The sequence below is a fragment of the Natrix helvetica genome, assembly GCF_964273705.1.
Source record: "Natrix helvetica genome assembly, chromosome: 2".
In the NCBI taxonomy this organism is placed as follows: Eukaryota; Metazoa; Chordata; class Lepidosauria; order Squamata; family Natricidae; genus Natrix; species Natrix helvetica.
In genome coordinates, this window is record NC_138552.1 from 32,084,251 (window position 1) to 32,098,225 (window position 13,975).

The following is a 13,975-nucleotide window of genomic DNA, read 5'->3' on the forward strand; positions in this document are numbered from 1 at the left end:
GGCGCTGTGTTGTCAGCAGAACTTGGATATTGCTATTAATATGCACAAAAACTTGCCTAGATTTTCAAAAAAATAATTATGCAGACAATATTTTGCACCTTCATAATGTGTCATCTCTTTCAACGTTAGGCAGTAAATGTTATATAGTCAGTTAAAGAAATTTAAATTAATTTAAGAAACCCAGTGCTTGCTTCTGTTGAAATAATTTTTTATTAATTATTTTATTAAATCTATGCCTCTCAGATCAACACTTTGCATTTGGAAGATTGGAGTTGCGTGGCCTATAAACGTGTTAAAAGAAATTGTTTTTTAAGCTAGAATAGTGTCTTTTATACTATAGTATACTGTTGGAGGAAATATCCGTCTGGTTCAGTTCCAATCAGCAGAAAGGCACTGGAGACAAAATGGAGGCTGGAAGCTGATTGGAAAGAAGGTTCATTTATTGATGAAGCAGAACCACCAAGCACTACCTGACCCCATGGAGTTGAGAATGAAGGATATTTATATCTTTTCTTGGGCTTTGCACTTGAACTTCCTGTTCCTGTGCAAGAACATGTATTCTATTGGCTGTTGTCAGACTCCCATATTACCATTGTATCTTAAAAACTGTATTACTAAACCATATTTTTGGTTACTGTTGGAAAATAAAGATAGAAATAAGTTCTATCATTTCTAATGCACCCACACAGAAACATTTAGCTGTATCTTTTAAAGTAAGCAGAAGAGTAATGATATTTAAGCTTAATTGTAGAAGCAGTTTACTTAAGATGGGTGCCAACTGGGCCTCTTGTGGGAAGTTATTCCTGCAAAGTATTTTCTGAATGACTCCCATACAGATATTGATCCAGTTTAGCTTCAAAGCCCAAACACAATCTACCAATTTTGTCACCTTCACAGATTATGTTGGTAAAACTTTAGCATAATTTTACCAAGCTTAGATTCATCTACATTTATATATCTGCTTAATATCCAGCAGCAAATTATTGTTAGCTGCAAGCCTGACACATAAATGTCTGGTATGAGTATAGTATGAGGAGCCAGATTGTTGGGGGCAATATGCTGACTCTGTAAACTGCTTAGAGAGGGCTGTAAAACACTATGAAATGGTATATAAGTCTAAGTGCTATTGTAAATGTATATAAAATCAGGAAATCCTTGAGTTTGATCCTTAGTTGACATTTCTTTTTTTTAACAAGTTTTATTGGTTTTTACAATTTTTTTCAGGGAAAAAGGATTAAAAAGGGTATAGAAAATTTTGACAGCTACATCGTGTGGGGGAAAGTAGTCCCCCCAAATCTCACAATTTTTACAATAAGGAAGAAAATAGAAAAATATTTGAATAGATATTAGCAGTTTTGAATTTAACACTAAGTCATCAATATATTTCAATCATTTTTTGTATCACTTCCATAAAGGTACATTATAACAACAATTGCAATAATGTTTCAAATCACTTTTGTGACCTGAGTCTTCTCAATGTTGCATCCTCCCCCCCCCCCCCCCCGTCTACTGGCAGAGCCTCAGCCCCTCCCTCCTTCATCTCTTGTGTAACATCCCCCATTTCATCTAGGAGAGCATCTTAGTTGACATTTCTGTAAACCACATAATATAATGCCACTATAAAATGGAATACATATCTGGAATAGAATGTTGTGAAAAACTCAGGAACATCCTATTTTTGTCCAGGGTATGCTGAACTGTGCTCCTGGACTGTGCTATTTTAGCACCTGGTTTCTGGTTTGGAGGACTTATTTATGAAAACTGCTCAGCTTTCTATGGAAAGATGTAGTCTGAGAGGAGATTTGACTTGCTATGAGTAAACGGGAACATTCCATTATTCCCTAGAACTCTCCATTCCCAGATCAATGGATTTTGCACTGCTTAGTGCTGAGATGGCGAACCTATGGTATGTGTGCAACAGGTGGCACTCAGAGCCCTCTCTGCGGGCACATGAGCCATCGCCCCAGCTCAGCTCCACCAGGCATGCGCACGTGACTCCCGCCGGCCAGCAGATTTTCAGGTCTCTGCTGTGCATGCACTGTGGGCAGGCCGCATGTGGGAGATGCACGTGCATGCATGTGGGCCCCAGGAGGCTGCAGAAAGGCCTGCTAGGCCCAAAGCGAGACATGGGGTGTGTGGAACACGCGCACACACCCTGGGGCCCGTTTTTGGTCCCAGGAGGCTGCAGGGAGGCCTTCCAGGCCCAAAACGGGGCATGGGAGAGTTGTGTACACATGCGTGGGGCAGGGCATGGGGGCTGTCACTCACGCATTGCATTATGGGTGTGGGCACACACGCGGGCACACACTTTCAGCACGTGACAACAAAAAGGTTAGCCATCACTGGCTTGGTGTCTGAAAAGTAATATTACCATTCTACCTTAAAAACTGTATTACTGAACCATATTTTTGGTTACTGTTGGAAAATAAAGATAGAAATAAGTTCTATTATTTCTAATGCTAAATGCACCCACACAGAAACATTTAGCTGTATCTTTTAAAGTAAGCAGAAGAGTAATGATATTTAAGCTTAATTGTAGAAGCAGTTCCATTACTTACTGTGTAACTGTATTTGTAACTGTATTTGCAGAATTAAAGCCAATAATCATTTATCTAACTGCATGTACTTATTTACTTCTCATACTTACTTTTGTGCTGATAAATGGATAAAAGCCTTTTTATATGAAATGCCTTCTCACAATGCATTAAACCATTGTGGTTTGAAAATAGAGGGGTTATAGTATAACATCCTTCTTTGAGCAAATTCTGCTTACCATGATGTATGCACATAGAGCATCCTGAGAGTACTTTCAGTTTTTATTTATACTGCTAATGAAAATCTCAGAAGGATTCTTTGCCTGATTAATGGACATAAGAAAGGAAGAAGACGACTCCTATGTTTTCCTTTGAAGGCTGAGTTCAAGCTATGTCAGCTTGAGGAATTTATGCCAGAGAATTTAACTTGAAATGGCTTTGGTCTGTTATGTTGTTACGTGGGATGTAGTGATAGGAAAAAATTCATTTGTGTCTTAGGCATGCCAGGACTCCAGCATTTCTTTGAAGACAAGAATAAAGCCTAGCAGTATTATGTTTCTCTGATGTTGTCAGAATTCCAACCATGACTGTATTTGTTTGGTGTGGTTAGCAGATAGAGAAATATTCCTTGGCATGCCACCCTTACTGGAAACTCTGCTCAGATGATGTTTTTCTGTTTTGCAATTAGAAGAAGAATTTTATACTCTGGAAAAAGCAAAAAGGAAATGCCCCCTATGAAATATCTAGGCACTTTTTCTTCATCTTAGACAAGGACAACTTCAAGGGAAAATCTCAAGAGTTTGTAAAGTATTTCTGATAGAAAGACGTAGTATGATGAGACAGAACAAGAGATCAAGAATACAATGAAAAGAGGAAAAAGCCCTTTTTTAAAAATATCAAAATATAGTATTTTTAAAAGCTTTCTGCCTTTATCAAAGAAAACCCCAGTAGCAAGATTTCAGTTCCAGAATTTCATACCCACAAATAATCTGGTTCACATTATAAACTTAGCCATAATGTGACATGTTTGGTTTTACTATAAACGTTCATGCTAACCAGCAATTATGGTTTACTAACTGTTTTATAGGCAAGTTATTATATGAAGCCAGCTGGTTGTTTTAGGGAGGAAACCAATCATGGCTTATTGTGCTGTCTTATCAATAGATAAGACAATTCTTATTCAATGCTATTGAATTCAGACCTGCTTCATATGATGTATTTATCTAAGATCTTTCCCTGGCTTCCATTATACTTTTTTACTTCCACCCTAAATTCATTTTGTTGGATTCCCCTTTTTGAAAGGTGACTTCTCATTTTTCTCTCATGCCTATTTAGCGAATCTTGGAGCCTGATGGATGGGCACATCACAAACAATTTTGAAATCTCTCCATTAGACTGTAATTTGTTTTGTTCAACAAAGTGTGCTTGGTAGAGAGAAAGGAATTAAATGTAGACCATCTGCCCATGTCAGTTACCATTCTATTCTACAGAAAATGTGTTTGTGGCCACGTCCATACAGCTTTATTTTTATGCTCCCACCTCATTGTAGAGCCGCCAGGAAATAATCTCACTCTAAATCATGCTACCCCCACTGCACATTTTTAATGCACATGTGGAACGGATTGTATGCTGCCCTGTTGTCCCTTTTTTAAAAAATCCTTGAATGATAGGTTAGTTGGATGCATGTTCATTCTAACAGCCATTAGATGGCAGCAAAATTTAAGATTCTTTTTTTTAATTGATTGCCATTTAATGACTTGTGCAGCCATGATGCAGCAAGTGGAAAAGGACTCTTGGGAGTTTGAGAAAGGGAGAGTGATGTAGAAGGTGTAAACAACACTAAGGACACATTGTGGAGAAAGGAAGCAAGAAATCAAGACTCTCCTGGGAGCAGCAGCCATTCGGAGGGGAATTCCCAACTATAGCAATAGAATATATAGCAAGTCCTTTCATGTTTGCATGTTCATAATTGACATTAAGCCTGGAATGAGCTAATCAGTGTTGATGCTTTGTAATCTGTAGATCTTTTTGATCGTAGAATGCAATAAGTAGACCTTTTCAGTCACTAGATGGCAGAATAGAGCTAAAGGTTATTGTATGGCTGCCACCTAGCGATCATCATAATTTGCATAGGTGCATATGCGGCTACCGGATAAGTGTTGTTAAGGCATTCAGGAAAACAGCAGCCACAGAAGGAAATTTCCTGCTGTCAAGCTGTAGAAGAACAAGTTCTTTTTGATGATGTGTTCTGTTACATGCATTAAAAATGAAGGTAACTTCAAAGCTTTGTGCTCTCTAGGTTGACCATTTCACAAGTCATTAAAATAAAAAGTGATTGCAGAAGCTGGGATTTTGATTTCCTTTGTTTTCTAGTAAAAAGAAACTGGGTTTGCAGAGAAAGTGTGGTCCCACAGAAAGCCAATTGAATAGTACAGCTTTCATCACAACATTGCTTTCATCATTTTGATAAGAGCAAGAAGCTTCTGTGGATGCCCATGAGTTAGCAGGTTGTGTGAACCTATCTGTTGTAGTTTGTTCAACAAATAGTAGCTAATGAAAGCATATATGAACTCAATTATTCTCTCTTTTCCCCAGTATTACCCTGTTTTCCTGAAAATAAGACCTCCCCAGATAATAAGCCTAATCGGGCTTTTGAGCGCATGCGCTAAAATAAGCTCTCCTCCGAAAATATTGCAACACAGCAGCAGCCACAAGGTGACCATGCTCGCCACCTCCTGCACCTCAAAAATAATAAGACTTCCCCAAAAATAAGGCTAAGTGCTTATTTCGGGGGTCAAATGAAAATAAGACACTGTCTTATTTTTGGAGAAACACGGTATAGTTTCCCAAAACGATTTCTTTTAATTTCATCTATAACATTCTTCTGGATATATTGTCTGAATACATATTTTCCTTTTTAGCTTCAATATAATTTCTTAGCAAAATAATAATTATCCATAAAACGCTATGATCTTTCATCTCCCCTTAATGGCCAATTACATCTGTTGTCTCTGTTTTCATCTTTGGGTTTTGTAATCGAATATCCTGGAGTATTAATTTTTTGTCTTGCGCTTTTGTTTTAAATTGCAGAGCTAGAAACTCAAGGATTTTACTCAAAATGACATTAGGAACAGAGATTACATCATTTCTCAAGGTGTCTTCTTACAGTGGAGCTGACCAAAATTTCCTGAAATGGGATCTCTCACCTGAGCAGATTAGAACAAAAACTGAAGAACTTATCAAGAAAGCAAAGCAAGTTTATGACAAAGTTGGCATACTTAATATGGAAGAAATCACTTACGAGAACACCGTACAGCCTCTAGCAGATTTAGAAGTGGAATATTCAGGTATATGTAATATCAGTACAGTTAGACCAGGAGTGTCAAACTCAATTTCATTGAGGGCCACATCAGGCGGCATGGGGGTAGCCGTGGCTAGGGTGGCTATGACATGGCACTGCGCCTCCACAGACATGGTTTTATAAACTTATAAAAATAGGGAGGTGTACATTTCTGTGATTTTGTTTTTTTTAATACTTGCTTGATCTACTTGATCACCTTATGAAAGAGAGACCAGATTAAGAAACAGACTCCATAGGAAGACCAGAACTATAAATTGTTGACCTTGGCTATAGTAGCAGAATCCTTCAAACCTGAAAGGTAAAATATTTCCTCCCTTTTATAACCTTCTGAGTCAAGGACGGCTTCCTGGACCACTCGGGATGCCCCGCTTTGGCCCTGGAAGACCTCCTAGACCTCTCCGGAGACTTCATTTTGGGCCTGGAGGACTCCGGAGGCCAAAAGTGGTTGCGGGGGAGCACGCATGTCCCGCCCACACCCCCTTTTTGCTCTGCAGAGGCACCGTGGGCTATTTCCAGATCGGCCCTACGGGTTTGACACCCCCGGTCTAGTAGATGTCTTAGTAACTATAGTTTAAAAACTTTAAATTATATATTTGTAATGGGAAAGTCTCTCCCTTCAAATACTTAAAGTAAATCAGTCTACTGTATTATCTGTTATTTTTCCTTGAAAGTTTTTCTTTCCTTCTGATAGTGGAAAGGGGCATATTGGATTTCCCACAACATGTATCTCCTGACAAAGATGTCCGTGCGGCAAGTACCGAAGCTGATAAAAAGCTTTCTCACTTTGATGTTGAGATGAGCATGAGAAAGGATGTGTTCCAAAGGATTGTCCATTTACAGGTAAATTAGAAATAAAGATTATAGGTTATTTGCAGAACCCTTTATAATGAAAAGCATTGCCGTTTGGATAGTCAGTGGGTTCATCATCTTTGTCAATTGCTATCTCTTTGCAAATGACAGAAGAGGCAAATGACACAAGAGGCACTACAACAATATTATTAAATACCTGAACAAGTTTTTCAACCAAGTTGAAAAACGTAGGAGCCTTGCAGTATTAGGTGAAAAGTCCACATAAAACTATAATGGCTGCATAAGTACATTCTTGAAGTTCATAAAAGTTACTTTTTACAATAAAATCAGGTAACACTGCCCGGATTCAGTTTGATTCCCAGTCTGATCCTTTCTGTTGATGCTTAGAGATGTAGTGTATTTGGATGATATCTTCTTCTTTCTTTCTTCTATATATATAAAAACTGCTGTGTGTGTGTATGTTCCAGCATAACTCTGAAATGCCCCGAGCAATTTCAACCATAGATGACTTACTCTCTGGAAACAAAGAGGGGGTAAGACAGTCCTAAAAACCCTTGGGGGGGGGCAGAGGTGCTCTGTTAAGATACAGCCTGTTGTGCCTTAAAATGGCTTCTACTATACTGCTGTAAAATGGCTTCCACTGTGCAGCGCAGTGGAGTTGCCATGGTAACAGCTTCACAGTACTCCACAAGGTGGCTCCCTCTGGTAAGGGGGAAAATCCAACATTACAAATTACGTTTGGTCCGGACATTTTCCTCCTATAAATAAATACCCAGGCAACACTGGGTTATCAGCTAGTAGACCTATAATAGAGAAATTGAGAAGACCGCCATTGCTGAGTGCAAGCAGACAGTGAGGGAAAGGGAAAAATGCATCTGTCAGTCTGCTTGCTGCTTGTAGAAAAGTCTTTTCTTCACAATCACACCTTTCACTGTTTGCTTCCAGCACAGTCAATTTACTTAAGATTGCATCACCTAGGTCTGGGATTTAAAGAATTGCAGATCTGAGATAGCTGGAGTCACCGCTGTTTTGTTTGCATAGAGCTAGAAATTGTAAGATGGAAGACCTTGTATATGCTTGTCATCATGCCAGATCATTCTCTAGTCAGTTTTAGACTGATGGTTCATATAAATGTCTTCAGTCTTCAGGGGTGGAGGATTGTATACTTAAATATCCAACTTAAATGCCTGGTGGATATGAATAGTTTAGTGGAAATAGATATTTCCTACACTGTGATACTGCTCATGCCTGGTTAACCTGTGGAATGTGGATATGTTTGCTTCTAAAGAGTACCTTCATAAAGCCACATTATAGTAATCCTACTTGTTCTAGGGAGTTGAATGGGGTAAAACAAATGGATGGATCAGATTATATAGAATGTGGGAGTCATGTCAATGCCCATTTAAATTATTATTCTGTGGCAGAGGAGGCAGTTAGGAACACTTGTCTACCTTCTTTGTGTTGCACAGGACAGACTGGCATTGGTCTCCCATAATATGCAGTATCTTTTTCAACATGCTTAATAAAGAGAGCCCGAACAATTCATGGCATGCTGTCAGCAATTTGTATCATTCTTTATTAACATAACTGATTAGATTTGCCTTGATTTAGAGTCCAGCATTGGGATGTAACTTCAGCAATCACTTGTCCTGTAAATTTGAATCTTTTCCATCTTGTACAGTTCAAGAATGTGTGCATGTGAATAAATTAGGATCATTGCCTATTTTTCAACCTTTGCCCCCCTCCCCAAGCCAATTGAATCAGCCAGAGTGGCACAATCTACATAGTTAAAGAAAGTAATCATTTCTTTCCTACAGAAGAGATATATTCCCAATTTGCCTAAAGATGTATCCCAGATTGGGAAATTTGTGAAATTGAATGCCAGTTCCAAACATTACATTTCTGGGACAAATTATTAAGAACATGCCTGACAATTCCAAATGGATTTAAATGATGCAAGTAGTCCTTGACATATGACATTTGTTCAGCAACCATTCAAAGGCCATGGTGGTGCAATGGTTAGAATGCAGTATTGCAGGCTAACTCTGCCTACTGCCAAGGAGTTTGACCCTAACCAGTTCAAGATTGACTTAACCTTCCATCTTTCCAAGGATAAAGAAAGTGCACCTCTACTAGTCCTTCTGGATTACAATATTAACATCTGTGGTGTCCTGGACCACTAGGTAACGGTAATTTGGGCACTAGTATATGGTGGTTCTTTCATTCATGGTGGGCTATGCCCAGAAAGTGAAGTAGGGAGTTTATAAAGTACACAATTTATACTGAAAACTCTGCACTGGTGGCCAATACCTAATTGGACATGAGAGCTTAATAGCATTAAGAGCCCGATGTTTTGCTTATAGTTCTGTGATTTAAATGTGTAAGTGGAAATCAAACAGAATAAATCAGGAAACCTTATACAAACCATACAGTCCCATTTACAGAGGCAGTCCCATTCTTTACACTGTGTAGATTACAGTCTCATTCTTGAGTTCTTTTAAATATATGTTTTGGGCCGTTATCTAGATGACTTGTGACTGAATTTTCTAAGGATGGGCATTGTATTTCGCTCCAAAATGTGTCTTAATGATTTCTAATTTCTTTGTATCCTAGCAGATTCAAAGTATCCAGTTTCTCAGTAAACAATGGTATTCTTTTCTTTAATAGCATCACTTTTTCTTCTGAGAAATTATAGCTGCTGCGACTTAGCAAAAAGCTGTAATTTGTTTTCATCTTTCCAGAGGGCATTCTCCTAGAAAATGTAACTTGTCAACATTCATTTTACCAAACTCCAGACTGGCTTGTTGTGTGTCTGCCTTTTAGAAGAGGAGTCTTCCTGGGTCTTCTCTCATGGCAGGCATCTTTTAGTAAGACAATGGATGGTGCAACTTGATATTGTTGTGTCTTGATCTTCGGAGGACAGACAGAATCTCTTTTAAACTTTTCATTGGTTCTTTCTACACCATTCAAACTATCCTTCTGTTCAGTCTGGGGTCAGTTTTCCATTTGTGACCATGTCTAGGGAGTTTGGCTACGGTCCTGGGGACTTTAAAGTTGTTGATATTAGCTGTGCTTTAGGAATATGAACCTCTTTGGAAATGGTTTTGTAATCTTTATTCTTACAATGCTTGGTTATTACCCTTTTCCTTTCCTCCCCAGAAAACCCTCTGCTTTTCTTTCTCTTGTCTATGTTCACTATACTGCTCATGACCCAAAATGCCTGACTATGTTTCTCCATAATCAGCGACTTATGAAATTGAAAATATCTATGATACTAATTAAAGAAAACAGCCTGCTTGAGAGATCCCTAACATCAGAGGTGGGTTTCTCCCGGGCGGACAGATAGTAGTGGCGGAGGGATGCTCCATCCATCCGCCCGGATGCTTCTACACATGCACAGAAGCATCGCGCAAGAGAGAGAAGGAGCGAACTGGTAGCAGAAAATTTAGAAACCCACCACTGACTAACTTCCAATAATGTATTTTATTTTCTAAGGAATACCATTTTCATTTGTTTTGTTACTTACAAGAATATGTGAAGTCATACATCAAAAGCACAATGTCTGCTCTATAGACACTGGAATAAGAATAGTGGATGTCACTACGTTATATCAGTTTCAACTTTATTTAACAGGAAATTAGGATTGGGGGGGGGGTGGACAGATACTAATACTTGCAGCTGCATCTGTACACTGAGGAGACAGTTGTAATTAATAAGCCAACAAGAACCTCACTTTTTATTTCAATTTATATTTAAACGAAACTTGTAAAACTATCTAATGACCTTCGATAATATAAAATCTTTATTCCACGTTTAACACTTTCCATAGGATCTATTCATCATTGTTTATTTGTCTGACAACTGTTGTATGATTCTTTTTTTGTACATAAAAGGAGAGCCGATTAAATAGCTTCTTCAAGTCTTGATGACAGCTGAATTACCTTTGTGGCCCATTCCTTTGCTGTTCATTGGAGCATTGTTTTTTTCCTTTTATATAAATAAACAATGCTCCATCGGGAAGCCTGTCTCTAAAACGGATGATTTTCAATAGAAGACGCTCAGTTGCCTAGAGGTCTTGCCCTGCAATTTGATTCCGTTTTTGCTGATGAGCAAAAAAGAAGCATCCGGCTTGGCTTGCGCAGCTAATGAATTCAGCCCTCTCTTTGTTGAATGAAGGTTCTGCTCAAGAAAATGCCTCCACTCAGTCCATGTGATTCTCTGCCACAATGCATTCCATTTCTGAACTCCCATGTCTCAAAACATAAAAAAAAAAACCTTGAGATTGTAAGGAACAGAAAGGAATGGTGAAAGTCCTTTTACATATCATCTTCTACAAACATTTCTCTGTATTTTTAGAATGATACAGTAGATTCATTTGCTCATCACTTTAAGTCTTAATGCATCACACAAAAGTTAAAATAAAGATATATTCTACCCAGTATAGATTTATGTAGTAAAACAATCCAAGAAACAGGCAAGAGTTTATAAACTCTGGGTATAACTTTGCTTAGCACACATCTTCTGAATCAGTCCTTCAATATTCTGAACTATTCCATCATAGCCAGAGGTGGGTTGCTCCGGTTCAGCTGAACTGGTAGTGGAATTCAGGTCTGGGTTGCCGAACCGGCAGCAACCCAGACCCGCCACACCCCTGAACCAGTTCCCTCCCTGCCACTGGGCCACTGCCATTTTGGTTTTTAATGACTGCATGTGCGCAGTTCACTGTAATGTTCTGCGCATGTGCGAAGAACAATTTACATTGAACAGTGCATGCACAGCACATGTCTGGTGCGGGTTGCGCAGGCTGTGAACCAATATTAAAACTGGCAGCAACCCACCCTGATCATAGCATGTCCAAAAAGAACATTCACTGAGAATTGCAACCTTTGATGCTGTTATATGGTCATAGAATAACCCTAAATATCTATCAGATGTAAACATTTTCTCAAATGGGGTGAATTTTGGACGTCAAATATACACATAAAAAGCATCATTGTATAAAGAAGAGCATAACAGGATAGAGAAGCAATTCCAAAATGTGGGTCTGTTTGTAAACATTTGTTGAACGTGGCCTGTTAGTCTTCATCTTAAGTACGCTTTCCAGGGTTGGTAGTTGAAAAGAAATCTCCCCCTGCCTAGGCAGGAAACCCTATACCGTTTCAGACAGATGGCTATCCAACATCTTAAAGACTTCCAGTGTTGGGGCATTCACAACTTCTGGAGGCAAGATGTTCCACTGATTAATTCTGTCAGGAAATTTCTCCTCAGTTCTAAGTTGCTTCTTTCCTTGATTAGTTTCCACCCATTGCTTCTTGTTCTACCCTCAGGTGCCCTGGAGAATAGTTTGACTCCCTCTTCTTTGTGGCAACCCCTGAGATATTGGAACACAGCTATCATGTCTCCCCTAGTCCTTCTTTCTCTTAAGATAAACATACCCAGTTCCTGCAACCATTCTTCATATGTTTTAGTCTCCAGTCCCCTAATCATCTTTGTTGGTCTTCCCTGCACTCTTTCTAGAGTCTCCACATCTTTTTTACATCGTGGCGACCAGAACTGAATGCAGTATTCCAAGTGTGGCCTTACCAAGGCATTATAAAGTGGTATTAACACTTCAATAGAGATTGATTTTATCTCTCTGTTTTGTTTTGTTTTTGAACAAAATTTTATTGGTTTAAAAAAAAAAATATTCAAGGAAAGGGGTAATGGATAAAGTACAAATTTTGACAGTTACATTATGCAGGAAATGGCCCTCCCCCCATTCTCATAACTTTCATTTGCTAATACATTAGATTATTATTACTTAATAATATTTTGTCAGCATATAAACTTTTATCTTAAAATAGTTTCAATCACTTTATATCACACAGATTTTCAAGTTCATTTTTGTGATCTGAGTTTTCTCAATGTTGCCTCTTCTCCCCCCCCTGGCAGAGCTCCGGCACCTCCCGTGTCCTGTATGTCCGGTGTAATGTCATCAGGTTTATCTAGGAGGACCTTATTTTTTTCCATGAAGGCCTCAGCCTCTATGGTTGTGTTGATTCTAACTCTCGTGTCCTCCCAGAATATTAGCATACCTTCTGGCAACAGCCATCTAAACCACACCCCTTTCTAGTATAATATATTCGCTAAGAGCGAATATTTTTTTCTTTTATCTCTAACTTTCTTTGGGATCTGTTTCAGAATGGCTATTTATCTATCCTTATATTTTAATGTTTGCTCCCTTTGTGCACTCAGAATCTCCTCTCTTGTGGTCTTTCTAAGAAATTTGATGTGTACCTCCCTTGGAACATTGTGTGTTCTAGCATATGTTGAATTTACTCTATAAACCAGGTCCATGTCCCACCCCATCTGTTGTTTGTCTTTTTTAATAAATTCAGCCAATAAATTTGTCATAATATCCCTCAAGTTTTCATCATCAGTCTCAATTACATTTTGGAATCTAAGGAAAAAGGACATCCGTTCAAATTCCGTTTTTATCTGGTGGTTCTCAAGTTCTTGATTTCCTTTCTGCACCCCCTTAATCTCTCTCCTCATCTCAGCCGTCCCCTCCTCCAAAAGTTCCAGTCTCTGTGAGTTTTGGATCACACGATCTTGATTCTCTCTGAGCTGGTCGTTCATTTCCTTCAGTTGATTTTTTAAGTCCTCCTGTCCCTTTAAGAGTTGTTCAAACATCTGTTGAAAGTCCACCTCAGAGGGCTTGGGCTGGAACAAGGAGGTTAGTGTCTGTTGTCTGCTGGGGCTGGACGCTGAGGATGTTGGGGCGGAGCCCGCAAATCCCGGCTTCCCCGGTGGTGGTCTTTTAGGTGACATTGCAGTAATCAAAGCTCAGAGATGGAGATATCAGTACAGAGAAGAAACAGCTGGGGGGGTGAATAGCCGAGAGAGATTGCGAGGCAGGGAGCCCAGGCAAATAGTGACCTAGGCAATAAAGCAATAAAATCCTTTGTTCCAAGTTCAGGATAAAATGTAACACGAGACTTCTCTGAGTGCCATGGAGACAAAGACAAGATGCCAGCAATTTCTGTGGGTGGAGTCAAAGTACATGAAGACAATGGAAGTGTGCCATCTTGCCCTGCCAGCTCCGGGATCCAAAGGCAAAAGTTTTCAAAGTTTTCAAAAAAGAACAGATCATCACCTCATTTCACAATCGCAGTAAAGGAAATCTGTTATTTGCTACGAGGGTGATTCCATTCCAAGGCTCCCCCCCTCCTCCTCTTCTGGGGGCAGGGAGCAAAACCGTTTCAAGCCGCTTGTCCAAGGGGGGGGAATC

General features: G+C 39.2%; 1 protein-coding gene across 3 annotated transcripts in view; it reads left to right on the top strand.

The window, feature by feature from the left end:
* The window catches only part of NLN (neurolysin), a 41,754-nt gene that overhangs the window by 625 nt on the left and 27,154 nt on the right, over positions 1-13,975 (top strand). For all 3 annotated transcript variants that reach the window (XM_081945790.1, XM_081945791.1, XM_081945792.1), the window contains exons 2-3: positions 5,625-5,881; positions 6,587-6,735. In XM_081945790.1, the coding sequence (XP_081801916.1) occupies positions 5,625-5,881; positions 6,587-6,735 (406 nt within the window). The remainder of the gene's footprint in view (positions 1-5,624; positions 5,882-6,586; positions 6,736-13,975) is intronic.